This window comes from Crocuta crocuta, unplaced genomic scaffold, assembly GCF_008692635.1.
Source record: "Crocuta crocuta isolate KB4526 unplaced genomic scaffold, BGI_CrCroc_1.0 scaffold131, whole genome shotgun sequence".
Lineage (NCBI taxonomy): Eukaryota > Metazoa > Chordata > Mammalia > Carnivora > Hyaenidae > Crocuta > Crocuta crocuta.
The window spans coordinates 16,690,479-16,710,064 of NW_027528977.1; the positions used below are offsets into that span (position 1 = coordinate 16,690,479).

Consider the following 19,586-nt stretch of genomic DNA (forward strand, 5'->3'; position numbering starts at 1 on the left):
AAGCCTTACACTTTCAAAGAAAGGTAAGGGGAAAACATTTGAGAACACCAGGGAGGGCAGATTATACCACCAGACACTTCTCTTTGGCAGATGAATAAATGTAGGGTAGATCCTTGCTATGGGAAGGGAGGTGTGCGAACCAGTGGCATCAAAGGGCAGCTTGTTGGGAGTGCTAATTCCCAGGCCCCATCCAAACTCCCTCAATCAGAAGCTGTACTTTCACTGAATCCCCAGGGGCTTTGTTTGCAAAGCGCAGCTATGAAAAGGGCTATAGCATTAACAGCCTCCACACCTCTATTGCTCCTTCTGCACATCTGCGTCTGTGAAAAAGCGTGGCTTCCCTGATTCCTCATAAAGACCTCCTCAGCCACCTTGACTTCATGCCTAACAGGCTAGATTTTACCTTGCAAGCATTGAGCGGCAGTTGTTGCCTTAGAGAGGCTCCGATCGCCTGAGTTGCTCTACCCGTACTTAGGATTCAGGAGACACAAAGACAAATGCCTACAGGGGCCAGGCTTACCACTAGCAGAGTATATTGAGCACAATAGACCCTGACAAAGCCTTGCCCAACCTGTTTCTTTAAAAGACTAGGGTGGAGTGTGGGCTCTGACAGGGAAGTTCGCACCTTCTGCTGCAGCAGTAGGTCACGCATTTCAAATTTCCCCTTCAAATAAGTAAAGGTGAACAGGTCAGATCTTAGCAGATTTCAGTTCTGAATGCAGGTTCAGTAAATCCTCCGGTTCTAGAACTTGTCCTCCTCCAGGGATAGCCTCCCCCCCGCAGCAAGTGCCTACCTAGCCATGAATCCAAGCACAAACCATGGTCTGCCAACAAACCCAAGCAATGCCAGGATCCACTTGTGATTCTTCTCTATCTAAAGCTGCAGGGAGAAGAGCAAGGCAGGGACAGCAACAAGAGGGGGGAGGGAGGACCATCCCTTTGTCCTGATGCTTCCTCAGTCAGGCTCCCCTGTCCTGTATGTATTCAGAGGTCCCGCTTCCCTCTCCACCTTGGCCACCTGTTCCACCTTCCTCCTCTGCCCTGGATAAGCTGTGGTTTATTATTTCTATTCTGGCCAGTAGAATCCTGCGGGTGGGCCCAGAGAGGTGCGCAGGCCCCAGCCTGCAGGAGGCAGAAGAGCCAGGAAATGTTTGTGTCCACGCGTGCCTGTCAGTGATGCAGTGCCTTCAGAGCTGTTTCTTGCTGGGACTTCGGCACAGTGTCATCCAGGCAGAGGAGACCAAGGATGCATGTCCCGGGTGCCCGCTCGGGAGGCCACGCGAGGTGTGCCTGTCGGGTGTGCGCCGGGGCCGGCGGGGCAGGGGGAGGGTGCCGCCGTTCCCATCCTCTTCGCTGAGGAGCAGCATATCAGCAGCTGCCTTACCGGCTCCTGAAAACAGGAGCCGCCACGTGAAGCACGCGAAGCACGCGAACGTCAACTTGCAGGGACCCAGGACCCATGGATGGCCAGTGAAGCCAACTGTGGGCCAGGCTTTGGGGAGCCCTCAAGAGTTGAGAAGGACTTAGGGATGTGGATAGACAGAGAAGACGCGAGGCCACCTAGAAGCCGGCCCGGCACACCAACAGCCTTGCTCTGCCATGTTCCAGGTGTGAATGTCTCCCTGGCTACAGCGGGAAGCTCTGCGAGGTGGACAATGATGACTGCGTGAACCACAGGTGCCGCCACGGGGCCCAGTGCGTGGATGCGGTCAACGGCTACACATGCATCTGCCCCCAGGGCTTCAGGTATGGTGGAGGGGCCCCTCAGAAGGAGCCTGCAGGTTGGGGACTGTGGAGCTAAGGCAGGCAGGGTGGAGACCACGCCCAGGCAGCCTTAGCCCTGGGCCTCCTGAGTCTCCTTGGAAGGTCAGCCCTTCCCATGTCCAAGAGCAGATATTGTCAACCCCACATAATAGATGGAGAAAAGAGCCACCCTGGGCCCCTGTGTGGGAGTTGGACTAGGGTCCAGCTCACATAATGGCAAGCTTGGGCACGATTCCTTCTAATGGAAGATGCTAAGGAGCTCAGCTAGCAAGGTAGGAGTAGCCTCATGGCCACAGTGGCAGGAATCTTCAGCTGGAGAACAAAGACATTATTGTGCCCTAACAGTAGAAAATTGGAGGTGAGTGGGAGAGTTTGGGGTTATTCACTGGAATCAGTGAAGCCAGAAGAGAAGGAGGGGATAAGAGGCACTGGCCAGGGGTCAGGAGAGGTCAGTGGGGCATATGGAAGGGAGAGGCTGGGTCCCAGCACTAGCACCTACACTGCCTGGAAGGGAAGGGTGCTGGGGGCACTGGAGGGGAGGCAGGAACCAGACTCAAGGTGGCAGGGGAAGGGGAGGCCTGGGGACAATTCCATGCACATCGGTACTCGCTGCATGGCATAAATCCAACTATGCAAATGAGTCTTGGTCATAGACTCTGAGAAGGAACCATGGAGAAGGCCAGTTTTTCCAAAGCCTGACTGAGACCATGTTGAGGCTTGGGAACGTATAAATTCCTGAGGCCCACCCCAGAGCTACTAAATTAGAATGTGGGGGTGGAAAGAAGGGGCTGGGAATCTGCACTTTTTTTTAATGTTTTTAAACTGTGGTAAGATATTCATAATGTAAAATTTACCATCGTAACCATTTTTACATGTACGGTTCAGAGGCAGTAAGTACACATTCATTGTTGTGCAGCCAATACCACCATCCATCTCCAGAACTTTTTTAATCTGGAAAACTGAAACTCTGTCCCCATTAAACACTAACTCTCCCCTCCCTATGGCCCCTGACAACCACCATTCTACTTTCTGGCCCTATAAATTTGACCACTCTAAGAGCTTCATAAAAGTGGAGCCACACAGTATTCGAGGGTTTTTTTGTCTGCCTTATTTCACTTGGCATAATGTCCTCAGGGTTCATCTACGTCATAACAGGTGTCAGATGTCCTCCTTTTAAAAAAAAAAAAATTTAAGGTTTATTCATTTTTCAGAGACAGAGACAGAGAGTGAGTGGGGGAGGGACAGAGAGCAAGAGGGAGACACAGAATCTGAAGCAGGCTCTAGGCTCAGAGCCTGATGCAGGGGTTAAACCCACGAAACATGAGATCATGACCTGAACTGAAGTCAGAGGCTTAACTGACTGAGCCACAGGCACCCCAGAATGTCCTCCTTTATTAAGGCTGAATAATAACCCATCCTATGCATGTGCCACATTCTGTTTATCCACTTATCTGTGGATGGATGACAATCTGTGCTTTTAACAAATTCACCCCAGATGTTTCTGATGACACTGAAATTTGGGGACCAGCACTCTCGTCCAACCCTATTATCTTAAAAAATGGGGAAACTGAGGCTTAGAGAAGAAAAAAGTCTTGCCACAGTTGGTGGTTGGGCTGGAAAAAGTCCCAGTTACCATCTTTCTTCCCTCTCTCTGCTGCTGGCTCTTTGACCCAAATAACTGTGATTGTCTCCCCACACTGTTCTTTCCTCATCTCTCTTCCATCCTCCTCTCCCCCCTCCCCGCTCCAGCGGGCTCCTCTGTGAGCACCCCCCGCCCATGGTCCTGCTTCAGACCAGTCCCTGTGACCAGTATGAGTGCCAGAACGGGGCCCAGTGCATCGTGGTGCAGCAGGAGCCCACCTGTCGCTGCCCCCCAGGCTTCGCCGGCCCGAGGTGCGAGAAACTCATCACTGTCAACTTTGTGGGCAAAGACTCCTACGTGGAACTAGCCTCCGCCAAGGTCCGGCCCCAGGCCAACATCTCCCTGCAGGTGCGCCCCACCCCAACCTGCCCCCAGGCTCCAATTGTTCTGAGAACAGCTGTTGTTCTTCAGACAGCTCTTTTTTTTTTTTTAAATGTTTATTTCTGAGAGAGAGAGAGACAGTGTGAGCAGGGGACGGTCAGAGAGAGACGGAGATACAGAATCTGAAATTGGCTCCAGGCTCCAAGCTGGCTGTCAACACAGAGCCCGACGCGGGGCTCGAACCCACGAACTGTGAGGTTATGACCTGAGCTGAAGTCGGATGCTTAACCGACTGAGCCACCCAGGCGCCCCCAGACAGCTCTTAACTGACTTTCACTGCTAATAGCAGTCCCCATTTCCAGCCTCTTCCATTCATTTATCTAGAAAATATTCACTCAAATATTATATGTCAGACACTGTGCTAACAATGGAGATTCAATGATGGACGAGACAGACAACTTGTCCAGGGCAAGTTGATAAGCAGAGGGCCAGTGGCAGCTCTGGGTGTTGTGGGAGCACATAGGTGGAACAGAGCTCCCTCGCCTGCTGAGAAGAATGGGGGAGGCCCCCCAGAGGCAGTGGTAACTAAACTGCGATCTGAAGGATGAGTAGGAGTTTGCCTGGAGAAGGATAGAAGAGTGAGGGGCTGACAGAGCGGAATGAAGAAGGGATGCCATGTAGCCTGAGAGATCAGCATGTACAAAGGCCCAGAGGCACAAACAAGGGCACTTTTCAGGGAATGAAAAACCATTTAGTAGAAAGCAAATTCTTTTCCGGCTAACTTTTCAGGTTCCTTACCTGCAGACCTGAGCAAATGTATTCCAAAATGCATTTCTGGGTGACCTAAATGCCACGGGAAGGGTGGAGCAGGATGGTACAAGGCTGAGAAGGAGCAGGCCCAGGCCTCTAGGCTTGCTGGGGAGGAAGACCCCAGAGACACAGCTAGAGGATACATCCCAGTGAGTGGCCCCTGCCCCATGGCACAACTAGGGCCCTGCTCTCCTTCTGGTCATGGACACGCTAGCCCAGCTTTAAGCTCATGGCGAAAATATTTATCCAACACAGATCTGTTGCGTGCCTCTGCGTGCCAAGCACCATTGCAGGCACTGGGGCTGCAGACATGCACAGAAAGTCCAAACTGCCTCACCTTGCGGAGCCTCCAGTCCAGTGGGCGGGTGTCTGAGATGAGGGTTGACTCCGAACACACACACACACACACACACACACACATACACACACACACACACACACACACACACACACACACGGAAGCTCTGGCTGTGTCAGCCCCTCCTGCCTTCCCCCCTGCATCCCACCAACCCAGGACCTGAATGTCGGGTCCCAGTTAGCAGAGCAGCGCCTGTGCCCCAGACATCCAGAGGGTCCATCGGACCACCTGCTCCATGTCCATTCCTCAGGCTGCACCAGCTAGTCAGAGAACCCCAGCCCTGCAGCATGGTGCGCCCTCTGGGCAGCAGCTTCTTAATCCAGTGTCTCTCGGCCCTGGCAACACATCAGAATCACCTGGAGAACACCTAAAATGATCTTGGCCTGCTCCCTCCCCCACCTTGAGAGTCGTATGTAGTTGGTTTGGGGTGAAGCCTAAACAAGGGTGTTTTTAAAAATTCCCCAGATGACTCTTAACACAGTGCCTGGTTCATAGTAAACACTGAATGAAATGGTAATTGTTAGCATTTTGTTTATGATAGCGATTATACAGACACTGAGGTCTTCAGAGGGGCAAGGATTTGGGTGGGATCACACTATATGCAAGTGGGAGAGGTCAGATTAGAGCTTGGGACTCCTCACGCACACACACACATGCACACGTACACACACACACACACACTAAAATAATGTGGTTTACATATTCATCTTCTATGTAACAATATAATATGTGTATGCATAAACAAAGTGGCACATAGTGGATGCTCAGTAAATATTTGTTGAATTGAATTCCTCAATCCCCATTTGCTGGAGTAGAAGTATATGCCCCCCCCTGGAAATCTCCAGACCAGACAGAGGAAGAAATAGGGACATGAACTCAGATCTGGGGTCCATTCAGAAAGTGCCATCTGGAAGAGGCCTCTGTGAGATGGGATTGGGGAGGCTAGTCCTCAGGGGAGCCCTAACCCACATGCCTCTCCAGGTGGCCACTGACAAGGACAACGGCATCCTTCTGTACAAGGGAGACAATGACCCCCTGGCGCTGGAGCTGTACCAGGGCCACGTGAGGCTCGTCTATGACAGTCTGAGCTCCCCACCGACCACGGTGTACAGGTAAGAAGCACAGCCCCTCCCACCAATGCACAGGAGCCCTGCGTCTTCCCGCCTGCTTCCTGCCCTGAGAGAAGATGCGTCTTCTCCCTGCCCCCTCCAGGCACACACACACTCAGAGGGCTGGAGGAAGAGGCTGGAGATGAAGGCTGACCCCACTGGGAGATGACACCTCATTACCATAAGATAAATGGCCAGCTGGCTACTGTGCGGGAGCTGTGTGTGCCAATGGGGATGAGGCTGCTTAATGAGGTGCCCTTTTCAAAATGTCATCCTCATCTTTTATTAGTTTAAGAAAGAAAACAGGGGGAGATTAGCATGCAACTCAAGGGGAAGAAATTCCAGAGCACTGAGGGAGCCGGACTATTCCTCAAGTGACTTTCAAACTGTGCTGAAGGCTGGTGTTCCCTAAACTTCAGTCTTTCCAACAGTCACCCTGATTTTTACGAAAAGATTGTAAAACTATGGTACTTAGCAGGCTACCTTACATCAGCTTTAAATGTGCTCACTCTTCACACTGAACTTCATCTCAAGGAATAGCGTCTGTGAAATTGCAGATATGCTAGCTCAACGTTGGATTTGTTTCTACTTCTCAGGAAAATAAATAGTACATAAAAAATCATTTTAGTCATAAATATAATAATTATAAAAGTAGCCATTGAAATGAGAAATGTTTGTGTTACACCTAAAAATCACATAAAACTGCCTGTGGCCAGAGAGCCATTCCTTGGGAGCGGGGCACAGTGTGTGAGAGGGGCCCGCATCCTGAGGCCAGCCTTTCCCCTCTGGAAGCAGCAGCACAGTGGTTAGGGTTGGGGAAGAGTAGCAGTTTTCAGACTAAATCGTTTATTCGATCAAAACTCTTCTATATTAAAGCCACAGAAGCAAAACTGTCCTGCAAGGCTGAAGGGAGCCAAGCTTTTTCCTTCACACTTCCTCTCCTGAAAACCCCCAAACAACTCCAACGAACCCAGTTGAGAACCGTTGGCTTAAACCAGTGGTGCTCAAAGTGTGGTACCAGGGCGGCCACAGCAACACACCCAGGAACTTGCGAGATGGGCACATTTTCAGACCTCACCCCAGACCTACTGACAGAAGGCTCTGGGGTAGGGCCCAGCCATCTGTTTCAAGGAGCTTCCAGGTGATTCTGTGCACAAGCCTGAGAAGTGCCAAGCTCACACAGGAAGCCTTCCTAGAGAAGAAGCCATTTATGATGGGTCTTGATGAGAGGGTAGAATTTATTTGAGCAGGAGAACAGGAGGGCAGGCAGGCTGAGGAAACATCACCGACAAGCCTGAGCGGCAATACAGGGGGTTCGACCAGGGCAGGGGTGGGTGGAGGGATCACAGGCCAGGTTGGGACCGTTGGGTACAGTGGACTCCAGGAGAAGGAGCTAGAGTGGCCTCATGAGTTCCCTGGAGTCAGGGCCTCCCAACATCTGTGTTTCTGGAGCTTCTGGTCATGGGCCAAGTGGACAGAGAGCCTGGGAGCAGGGCCCGGGACAGCCTGACACACAGCCTGTGGTGTGAGATACATCCATGTTCGAACAAGTTATTCGACGTCTTGCCTCAGTCTCCTCCCCTGCGAAGTGGATGATAGGACATACTTGTGGGTGGAGGGGTGATGTTGAGGGTTGGGGGATGAGAAAGTGCTTGGCAAGTTGAGCCTTTACGTGAGCATGTCAAGGACAGAAGGCGGCAGCCAGGCTTCCGGAGGGGCTGAGCTCTATGCAGAGCTTCAGAGCTTGGAGTCCAACCCAGCAGAGCCCAGCCCTTCCCCCACACTGATATTAGCTGCTGGGGGGTGGTTTGGTAAGGGGGTGATGCTGTTGGTAAGAATGTTGGAATACTTTGATGCTGCCTGAACCAGGATGGGAGGAATGAAAGAGGAACCCAGAGAACTGTTCTCTCCCACAGCGCTTGTCAGGGAGTCAGTTAGCTGAGGGTTAGTAGGGGGCCCTGGGGAGACCCCAGACTCTTTCTCTTACCCACACGAGGAACCCAGTGAAGAATGCCCATGTCCACACTTGAAGCCTAGTGACAGACCCTTAGTGCCCTTCAGCTCACAATCCTGAAGGGCCCAAGTCTCCAGAAATCTCATTATTTAAAATGGGTTTGCTTCCAGGCTTGTGTGTGGCAGCGCTGGCCTTGCCCCAGTGGTGCACTCTTTCACTCAGCCGACCTCTCCCAGGCACCTTGTGTGGGCCAGGTCCTGGGCGAAGTGTGGGGGACCCGGAGTTAAACAAAACACAGTCCAGGGAGAAGGCAGGTGTGTAAACAAGCAATAGTCACCCAGGCAGAATAAAATAGTTCTTGTGGAAGGTGTTGTGCATGCTATGGAAGCAGACATTTCTGCTTGGAGGACCAGGGAAAGCTCCCTGGAGGAAGTGGTAATATTTGAGCTGAGGCTTCAGCTGTGGCTGACACATTTCCACAGGTGGAGAAGTGGGGAGGCCCCATCAGTATGCACAGAAGCCACACTGTGGGGGACCGGGGTTACTGGAGGCCACAGGATCACTGTGGTGACCTCTGGCCACCTAGGAAGGCCTCCTTATCCTCAGGGCCAAGGTACCAAGCCCAAGGTGATAGATAATCAGGGGAGCTTGCAAAATTATGCCCACTGAATACCCACGAACAGCCCCCAGAATGAGAATGAACCACCAGCACCCCCAGCAGGGAACTTCAAGTCTGGAGTAGCAGAATTCTGAGCCTCCTCTATGTGGGCACCTGGTTTGATTCATCTGCCTGGCAGTAGTCTCAAGGGGTTGCTGGCACTTTAAGGTTCAACCCCAGGCTCCCCGGCAAATACACAGCAAAGCCTGTCCCTGCCCCTGCCTGTCCCAGAATGGGAACAGGCTGCACTGTTCTGCAATTCTGAGACTTGTCAGGGGTACCTCAGGCACTGTTTCCTACTTGCGAGGCCAAGGGGCCAAGTCAGGGAACTGACCCGGGGAAAGCGGACTGGGGTCTCCGTGGGAGTGTGAGGACTGTGGCAGCCTGGAGAGCACAGGCCTTGTCCGAAGGGACAGCTGACCTCTGTTCCAACAGATGCTGCCACGTGGGAATGCAGATCATGAAGGAATGCTAGAACTTGGGGTTTCCATGTGAAATAGCTCAGTGTTCAAAGGTCAGCCAAACACCACAGGAGAGTGCTATCTGGCCCATCGTGCATGCTCCCTGAGTCTTAATTACCACAGTCCCATCCATTGCCAAGGCCTTTGACTCACTGCTCCTCACCACAAGCCCCAGGGTAAGCATCATCACTCCTCTTCTAGGGATGAGAAGCATGATGGTCAGATGAAGTCTTTGGCCCCAAGGCACACACGCCAGTAAGTGGCGGAGCTGGGATTCAGTCCCAGGTCAGGCTCCCACCAGAACCCACGTTCCCGCTGTGCTGGGGCATGAAGGCCAGAGCAAGAGAGAGTGGGGCCGTGGTCCGGGAGTTGGGGAGTTGCTGCCGAGCAGTCGAGCAGTCGTGAGGTCTCTGACTGCAGCTTAACTGAAATCCCAGGGACTATTTGATCCTGTGAGGCTCTGTTGCCACCTAGTGGCCACAACTCAGCACCCAGGTGAGCAGGCCCAACAGCACCTGGAGGGATGACCCAGTTCATCCCCCAGTGGGGTGTGGTCCTTGGCTTAGAAGCTTGGGTTTCAGTCTGCCTCCACCACTTTCACTTTAAGTCTTTGAGCTGGACACCTGAAGTCTCTGAGCCTTACGTCTCTTATCTCTAAAATGGAGAAAAAATTGTACCTCCCATATAGGGGCTGTTAGGGTTAAATGAGAGAATGCAGGTTAAGTGCTTAGCACGGAGTAGCACAGTGCATAGCCCTGTAAAGCACCCAGCACACTCTCACCATTGATATTAAAAGCAGAGGAGAACTCCACATGCCCTCACGCGGTCCCACGCAGAAGCCAGCCAGCTAGCTCTGTCACCTCCAGTGCTCTCTACCTCCCACTGGATGCTGGCTCATGTGGCCCAGTGCATACTAAGGAAGACTCTCAGAGCCCGCTTGTCTTCCCTGTAATCCCTGAATATCTCTCCAGGAGACTAATTTTCAGGCTTGGAACCATAGTGGGATCATTTCTTTTAGAGTTAACAGCAGGTAGTTTGGGTTGGGTTTTTCTTTTTACCCCAATCTTTTTTCTTATATCAGCAGAGTCATTTTTCTCATTATATACTTCAAAGACCAAGATTTAAGAGAGGGGAAAAAAGTAGGAGTGGAGCCACCTGATTTGTGAAATAGCAGTGAGAAATCATGGCCTGTAGCGCCACCTACCCCAAACCTCCAGGGACCTATGATTTGAAAACCACTGGCTTTAGGCATCATTTCCAGGAGACCCTAATAAAGATGTGCCAGGAAGGCAACTTGTCAATTCACGAGTACCTACTGGCGTTGGGGTATGGGAGGTTTGGATTTGGAATCCATAGTGACTTTGAACCTAAGTTCCACCACTTCCTAGCAATGTGACCTTGGCCAAGTTACTTACACTCCCTCTCTATAAAATGGGGCTGTCATGAGTGTCTTCCTCAGAGATGGTTATGAGCCAGTGGAAGCAGACAGAAACCCAAAGCCCTGGGCAGCCGGAAGGTTGAGAATCAGTAGAAGAGCTCTGCCAGGGTCCACTAACCTCCACGGCTTCGTTCCCCCCCTGCTACACCCAGCAACTTCAAGCCCAGGATCAGGGTGGAGGAGATCATCATTCCACCTTCGAGTGCTTGCCAGGTATCAGGGGCCCTGTGTTGTCAAATCGAAACTCAGTGAGGTCAACATCATCACCATCCCCGTAGTATGTAAGTGGGCTTACCCAGGATCCCTCAGCTGGACGACCTGGTGTGATATCAGATCTCTCCAACTCCTGAGCATGAACTAGCTGAAGAGTATAGCCGGAGGCAGGGGCCTGCCTTATGGCAATCAGGAGAGGCTGTCCACAGAGCCAAGTGGCTTGGGCACAGGGGAGCCTAGCACTCAGCTGGGGGAAGGAAGGATGGCTTCACGGTCCTCTCTGCTCCTGTGGCACCTGCCAAACCACTGTCTCCAGGCTGGGACCCTCCACGGAGGAGCACCAGGGCCTGGACCAGCACATGGAATGCAGGAAGGAAAGAAGGAACAGACTTGGAGCCTGTGGCCAGGAAAGGGTTAGTGGCATGTGTTTGCTCACTGTGTCTGTGCATGTTTATAATGGGATAGCGGCTCCCTCAGACTCCCTGAATTTTAATATTGGAAGAGAATACCAAGCCCGCCCACCCAGAGCTGCAGCCCCTCCACAACCCCTTCTCTGACAGGTGGCTGCCCAGCATTATTTATGCACTTTAGGGGACGGGGAGCTCATTCAGGACAGCATCAATTTACCAAATGGTTTAGAGATACAGCTGCATGTTCTTGCATGAATGTTTAAAAAACTGTTAGGACTCAAGGTCAGAAGCTTGTGGTCTCTGAACATCAGCCCTCATGCTCCCACCCACACCATCATCAACTCATCTGCGGGAGCACGGGTCTCTGCCTTATCCTCAGCTCACTACTTAAGAGTAGCTAGAAGCTACTGAAAGAACAGCTCCATCTTCTATGGCTTCTTGGCTCCCCATCACAAATGAGATCCTCCAATGGGCTTTTAGCTACCACTCCACCCCCCACTGCCCTGTTTCTTGACCCGGCCTGACACGAATATGCTGGTGGTTCGATTTAGAGGAAAGGCTAAGGAGATGTGAGCTTTGTGGTGGTGCATGTCTGTACTGTTTGCCACCGATCTCCAGCACCTAGGACAATGTGTGTCAAGCAGACATTCGGTGGGTGGGTAGGTGGATGGATGGGAGATGAGTGGTTGGAAGCATAGATGATAGATGGATAATAGGTAGATGGGAGAGTAGAGAAAGTTCATGATGGGTTTGGGAAGGCCTTGGGCTCCTGCATGCCCCCTTCTACCAGCACTTTCTCCCAGAGATGAGCACAAGGGCGGGAGTCATGAGGTTTGCAGGCCGTGGTTGGTTCTTATGGTTAATACTCTGACACGAGTGATGACGACTCACATTTTCTCAGTAACTTACAGTCTAACTTACAAAGTCTTGAAAGCACTTTCAAGTGCCCCCTCAGATCCCATCATTGCAGTAATTCTGTCAGGTCGTTCTCCCCCTTTTACAGATGAGGAGACGGAGACCAGAGGGTTCTTGTTTCTGAGTGGCCACAGTCCTGCCGAGTAAGGGGCTAGGACAGACTCCATGCTTTCTCCACCCCATCCCAATTTACCCTCTCTTCCCCCAAGCATCCCCCTCGCCTCTTTGCTGGGATTTCTAACTCCGGGTCAGTCACTGAAGCTGCCCCTGCCTGCCAGGTAATCGGTGCCACCTCTGACACAGGATCCTCTGGCTGGAGCCAGTTTACTGGGGATTTGCCAGGGAGACTTCAAGGGGGGGTAGGGAGCCTCCATATTCACCACCCACATCTGAACGGAGGGGACAGAGTTCAGCGTCCTCCTCAGAGACCCGTCTTCAGGAAAGGAGTACCATATCCCCAACTACCTGTTACGTGTGCTCACTTCTCTCTCCCAGCCCCAGCCAGGGGTCAAGTAGTGGAAAGAGCAGAACTTTGTGGAGTCAGTTGTTTTGCCTATAAATTCTGTCTCTGGAACTACTAGCTGGATGACCTCAGACAAATCCCTTAACCTCTCTGGGCCTCAGTCATCTTAGCTGTGAAATGGGATATCTGACACCACTTCATAGAATTATGGCGAGGTTCAAATAATAGCAGAGAACCATTTAGCCCTGTGCCTAGTTCTTGTGTTTCATAAGCCCTCAGTGAGTCCCTGCTGGTACTGAGGAAGGCAGTGGGAAATGGGCATGTACGTGGGCTTTGAGGCTAGATGCACCTCAGTGCACATCCCTAGTCTATGGCTTATTAGTTGTGGGGACTTAGGAACATTATTTAACCTCCCTGAATTTGTTTCCTCAATGCTATAATTCTATAAATATGTGAAGCAGTTGTATTATTAATCCAAATATGGTGTGCATACTTCTGGAGGTGCAGGAGACAAATTTAGGTGGGATAAAGACAAACTTTTTTTGACTTTTTTTTAATTTTTATTTTGAGAGAGAGACAGAGCAGGAGTTGGGGAGGGACAGAGAGAGAGAGAGGGAGACACAGAATCTGAAGCAGGCTCCAGGCTCTGAGCTGTCAGCAGAGCCCAGTGCGGAGCTCAAACCCACAAACTGCAAGGTCATGACCTAAGCAAAAGTCAGAAGCTTAACCAACTGAGCCACCCACGTGCCCACAAACTATTGACGTTTTAATTAAGAGATCACTTTGTTCATATGTACTAAGAAAAATATATACATCACACTGAAATAGTCTTTTCATGGACAGTATTCCTTAGAAGAGCATTAGCGTTATTATATCCTTACTGATGTTTAAGGGGGAAATGGAGCAACTGAAGAAAAATTTGTAAAGCAAATAATGGTCCTAGCGGCATGAGAAGGTGGTCTGAGGCTGGAGTTTGCTTAGCTCTGTAAAACTCTGGAAAAGAATGCACATAATGATAATCAAGTACACTGCCTGGCTCTAGACTGGATCTTATACTGGAAGGGGAAAAGATGCTATAAAAAAAAATTACTGGCTGGGGCGCCTGGGTGGCTTAGTCGGTTAAGCGTCCGACTTTCGCTTAGGTCATGATCTCACGTTCGTGGGTTCGAGCCCCGCGTCGGGCTCTGTGCTGACTGCCAGNGTATGGTATCAATGTGAAATTACCAAAGTTGAGAACTGCATTGTGCTTATGTAGAATATCCGTGTCCTTAGGAAATGCACACTGAGAATCTAGGGCTACAGGGTATGTAACTTATTTTTAAAGGATTCAGAAAAACTATGTGGATGTATGATATGTGTATATACATGTATGTGTATACGTGTGTGTCTATGGAGATATATAGATATGGAGAGGGGAAATAAACAATAAAGCAAACGGGACTAATAGGAGAATCTAAAAGTATAAGAAGTATTCTCTGTTCTGTTTCTATTTTTGCAACTTATTTAAAGTTTGGAGTTATTTCCAAGTGAAATGCAAGTAACACTGGCCAAGTTCACAGCCCTGGGCCTGGCTACAGAAGGTACACGGCAAACCCTCTGATTCTCACCCCTTCTTTCTTGCCCAGTGTGGAGACAGTGAATGACGGACAGTTTCACAGCGTGGAGCTGGTGATGCTAAATCAGACCCTGAACTTGGTGGTGGATAAAGGAGCCCCCAAGAGCCTGGGAAAGCTCCAGAAGCAGCCAGCAGTAGGCATCAACAGCCCCCTCTACCTCGGAGGTAAGGCGCTTCTCCCCTCCCATCCCCACCACCTCCCACCCAGGCCCACTGGCTGGGGTCCCTCTGCTCAGCATCTGCTGCCAAAGCAAATCAGGGAAGACTTCCTGGAGGAAGTGACAAGTAAGCTGATCCCTAAAGGGTACACAGTCAGATCATAGGAGAAGAGGAAAGGAGAGAAGACAAGGCTCCTTCTGGGAAGCACAAGTGGTTCAGGAATGATGATAGGAAGAGGCAAAGATGGAATGGGGAGGGAAGAGATGGAGACAGAGTCCAGGCCCGACTCTCTGCAGAGGTCCCCTTCCCTCTGCTCTGCCACCACGTCAGATACCATGAGGCCCAGGTGATGCATGTAGAACATGTTTGAGATTAAGGTCATACAAAGGCCAAAAAGAGAAGCAGCCACCTGTCTGGCAGAGCCTGGACCTGAAGTGCAGCCTAGGACCTGTAGTTGTCAACAGGTTATATGCAAAGAAAAAAAATTGTCACTAGAGCACCTTGGTCAGGACAGAGATTCCCGAGGCTTCCCTGCCAAGGAGTCCCCCTGGAGGGGCCCAGGAATCTGTATTAACATCCAGTCCAGGTGCCAGGGGTCCAGGGAAAGCCCTCAGTCAATGGCAGTCCCAGAAAGGACACAGTTTGTCCCCCATGAAGATCCCCAAAGTTCCACAGATCAAGTCTGCTCACCCAAACCCCTTCCCTCCCAAACTCCAGCTCTCCAGACCAGTGCTGTGCAGGGTTAGGACAAGGGGTGGGGATGGGGGGGACCTAGCGGGGACAGCAGAGGAATGGGAGGCGCCATCCATTCCCTGCCTAGAGCGGCAGGCCTCCTCCATCCAGCTAGTGTGGCCCTGTAACCAGCCAGCTCTTTTCTTTTTTTCTAGATAAGTCCAAAATAGAGATTTTTTATGGGAAATTTTCTAAATGTAAAAGGTTGGCAACAAAGTCACATTTTTTAAAAAGTCAAGGTGTAGGACAAAGGACACAAGTACTTGTATGGACAAGGTCCCAGATTTGGGGTCCATTCCCTGCATCTGAACAGCAGAGGCCCAGAGCTGTGAGCACTTAACTGAGCGTGTAGAGATCTCCTCCTGGCTCTGAGGGGAGGTCTGGGCTGGTGGTCAGGGGAGGGCCTTCAGGTGGCTGTGCTGGCGCCTCTCCCCCAGGCATCCCCACCTCTACGGGCCTCTCGGCCCTGCGCCAGGGCACAGACCGGCCGCTGGGTGGCTTCCACGGCTGCATCCATGAGGTGCGCATCAATAACGAGCTGCAAGACTTCAAGGCCCTCCCACCGCAGTCCCTGGGGGTCTCACCAGGCTGCAAGTCCTGCACCGTGTGCAAGCACGGCCTGTGCCGCTCCGTGGAGAAGGACAGCGTGGTGTGTGAGTGCCACCCGGGCTGGACCGGCCCGCTGTGCGACCAGGAAGCCCGGGACCCCTGCCTGGGCCACAGGTCAGTGTCCCGAGACCCTAGACTCCCTGCATGGATTCTGTCGCTGCTCCGACCCCTTCCCCACCCAAGAAGTGGCACTGATCAAAGCTGGAGGGATTGTGGTCAGACTGTACACAGGACCTGTGTAAGTGTGACTGTTTGAGGTCAGGAACTTACACAGCCAAACAGCAGGTCCCACTTAGAGACCTCAGTGTGTGAGGGCCTCGCTGAGAACACCTGTCTCTGTCAAGTGACCTTTAGAGCCTGTCCAGAGCCACAGCACGCACCTACATGACTCTGGGCAGATGCACCCCAATGGGCATTTGGCTGGGCAAGTGGAATGCGGGTGAATTTCAGCCTCAGCTTCTCCATCTAGGAGATGTGGATGAGACGATCTTCTGCATAGAAGCAGCAGAGGTCAGGTGATTGTAGAAAATAAGGATGCCAGGTGTAAAGTACTTATCCCAATGCCTGGCACCGTTGATGGTGGTAATAGTGTCATTGCTATCAGTTAAGATAGAGCAATTAAAGTGTTGAGAGAACATTCAGCTGCGTCTGAGCTGTGACCTGCCACTCGGATATGTGAGTTCTACTGCCTGGAAAACAGCCAGCAGTGGAGTTTGGGTGATGTGAGCCTCCAGCTGTGGCAGAGTTAAGAAAAGACGGATGCTCAGCTGCTGGCCTAGCAGAGGACAGACGGTGGGATGGAGAAGACAGAAGTTTCCACAGCTTTGGACCCCCGGGCGGGAGCCTGGTCCCTGGCTAGGCTGGACAGAGAAAGCCTCCAGTAGTACTGTCTCTGCCCCTTCTCATTCTATCCTCTGCCAACAGCTGCAACCACGGGAAGTGTGTAGCAACCGGGACCTCGTACGTGTGCAAGTGTGCCGAGGGTTACAGGGGGGCCACGTGTGATCACAAGAACAACTCAACCAACGCCTGCTCCACCTTCAAGTGTCACCAGGGGCAGTGCCACATCTCAGATCGAGGGGAGCCCTACTGCCTGTGCCAGCCCGGCTTTAGTGGGGAGCACTGCGAGCAAGGTGAGTCCACCGTGCACACAGGAGGGGGGGCCTGCGGAGGAGGAAGGGGTCAGAACTGGACTCCAGATCCCGACTGAAGTTGCAAGGCTGCATGACCTTTGTAAGCTGCTTTCTGGAAAAGCCTCTGTTCCTCCCTTTTGAAAATGGTCAGGTCCCGACTGAAGTTGCAAGGCTGCATGACCTTTGTAAGCTGCTTTCTGGAAAAGCCTGTTCCTCCCTTTTGAAAATGATAGCAATACCCTACATTGCTGCAGCGGTTATCCATTGCTGTGTAACAAAGTAGCTCCCCAACACAGCACGTCAAACCCTCCTTACTCTCTTTCCCTCCCCTTAGTGTCCCCCAGTCCCTGTAATGCTTTTATTTTTTAATGTTTATTTTTGAGAGACAGAATGCAAGGGGGGGAGGGGCAGAGAGAGAGGGAGACACAGAAGCAGGCTCTGAGCAAGCGGTCAGCACAGAGCCTGACAGGGACTCGGACTCACAAACCGTGAGATTATGGCCTGAGCCAAAGTCAGAAGCTTAACTGACTGAGCCACCCAGGCCCCCCTGTAGTTTGCTAATTTTGAAGTAAACTCAAAAACAGTAAAACTAGAACCCAAACCTCCCTCCCCTGGGAGGGCATGGAAACGGAGAAGTCTTCCTCCTGCCGCTGGTGTCCTTGGCGGACCCCCCTGTCTAAGAGACTCTTCCACACTTGTAGCTAGTTGAAATACTATTCTCAACCAAAACTGATACATTATATAATAAAAATTATAAAAAATATTTTGAAATGTAACTTAATAGAAAAATCACCAGAATATGACAAGCTCTCACATTCCCCTTCACCAGATTGCCCAATTAACATGTGGCCACATCTGCTCTCACCCCAACCACATTACGCACTCATGCACTCGTACACTCATTATCTTGTAACAATCTCATAATTTAGAAGAATTATATCAAGCTTAACAAAATTCATTAAAATGCATAAAGCCCTTTCTCATTCACAGCCTCCTCTGAGGCTCATAATCTGTGAGGCATAGGAAGGACAGGGAAACAGATCACCATTTCCAGACAAGGCAACAGGCCCAGGGATAGCGAGGCTCTTGCTTACGGCTCCAAGCTCGGTACGGTCTTCCTCAGTGCCTGGCTCCAGCCCTCCTCCCAATTTCCTAGGGACAGTGTGTCCGAGGTGAAAATCCAAGCAGCTTATCCGGGTTAACTCCTGTCCTCATTCAGATCTCCCCTCCAGGGGCACTTCCCAGAGCCACGCCCCTGGGCTTTCTGTTCCTGCATAGGCTCCACCTCAGTTTATCATTACAAATACTAATTATATCCTCGCTGAAGTGAAGGGATGTAGACACTAAACCAGTGGGGACCCGGGGCAAACCAGAGACTTCCTGGTTTTCAGTGAAGCCAGAAATCCCAATATTTAGTTAAAGTCCTGGGGTTTTTAATGGTGACATTTAATTCAGTTTCTAAGTCTAGGTGGCGCATACTCTGGTTTCTCTTCAGATCGCATAAATCTTTCGCCTTTTACTAAGTCTAGGTGGCACATCAAAACCGGGGCACAGGATTTAGCCCACACTCTACTACTTTGCCACATCTAGTTTGGGCTTGGACTTCCTTGAAGGAAAAGACGGGGGCCTGTTTTTGTCACCAATAGATCCTCAGGGCTTAGTCATAAATCTAGTAGAGAGCCTGGCCCAGGACAGGCACTTTCCTGGGGGGGTTAACGGGGAGGGAGACGGAGGGATGAGTGAATAAGTTCAAATGGTCTTCACACCACAAGGGTTTCCAAACATGGCCCTGGCCTATTGTCTGTGCTACCAGTGCCCTTACCCCTTCTGCCCTCTGCAGAGAGCCTGTGCCTGGGGGAGGTGGTCCGAGAGGTGATCCGCCGCCAGAAAGGTTATGCGTCCTGCGCCACGGCCTCCAAAGTGCCGGTGATGGAGTGTCGTGGGGGCTGTGGGCCGCAGTGCTGCCGGCCCACCCGCAGCAAGCGGCGGAAATACGTCTTCCAGTGCACAGACGGCTCCTCATTCGTGGAAGAGGTGGAGAGACCCTTGGAGTGTGGCTGCCGCGCGTGTTCCTAAGGCCCTCCGCCCCCCCCGCCCCCCACCTCTCAGACTCCAGCTTCGTGGGGCTGCGACAGCCACGTGGGACCCCCTCGAGGTGACGTGGACCTGGAGAGGAAGCAGAAGAAGAGAATATTAAGTATATTGTAAAATAAACAAAAAATAGAACTTATTTTTATTATGGAAAGTGACTATTTTCATCTTTTATTATATAAATATATCACACCGTCTGAGTATATGTACCATATAGTGAGTTATTTTTACCAAGTCTTGTGTTGTGTATTTGTCGTGTTTTTATAAACAGCTGTTAAAAATTTTAAGAAAGAAAAAGTAATAAAAATGTTTTAAAAACAAAAGGATAAGAATAAAGAAGTGATAGCCTGTCCAAGGAGGAGGAAGGAAGTTTTTACGTGATGGAACAGTATCATGTCAGCAGAAATACCAAGACCTGCTTACTGAGCTCAGGAAAAGGAATGATAAGAAGAGAAGGAAGAGATTTTTCTTTGTTTCTTCTTATCTTTAATGACTGTTTTGTCTTTCCTAAAAGCACCCAGCATTTAAGTCTTGGTTGCCAAGGCCCATCCTTCCAGGAAAAGCTTCTGGACCCCTGCTGCCTCAGACTCAGTTACCGCCCCCACCTGCCCCAGGCCTTGCTCAGCGGGGTCTGAGCCCGCTCTCCCTCCTGGCCGGCCCTGGCTTCTGCCACAGGCCTCATCTGATCCTGTCTTGCCAAATTTTAAAACACCTCCTCTTTTCTTGACCCT

General features: G+C 51.2%; 1 protein-coding gene across 1 annotated transcript in view; it reads left to right on the top strand.

Annotated features, from left to right (window-relative positions):
- Positions 1-19,233, top strand: part of SLIT3 (slit guidance ligand 3) — a 598,836-nt gene extending 579,603 nt beyond the window's left edge. The window contains exons 30-36 of the mRNA XM_077757361.1: positions 1,609-1,746; positions 3,514-3,754; positions 5,877-6,007; positions 14,142-14,296; positions 15,460-15,745; positions 16,556-16,764; positions 18,605-19,233. Of these exons, the coding sequence (XP_077613487.1) occupies positions 1,609-1,746; positions 3,514-3,754; positions 5,877-6,007; positions 14,142-14,296; positions 15,460-15,745; positions 16,556-16,764; positions 18,605-18,840 (1,396 nt within the window). The 3' untranslated portion in view covers positions 18,841-19,233. The remainder of the gene's footprint in view (positions 1-1,608; positions 1,747-3,513; positions 3,755-5,876; positions 6,008-14,141; positions 14,297-15,459; positions 15,746-16,555; positions 16,765-18,604) is intronic.
- The last annotated feature ends 353 nt before the right edge of the window (positions 19,234-19,586 follow it).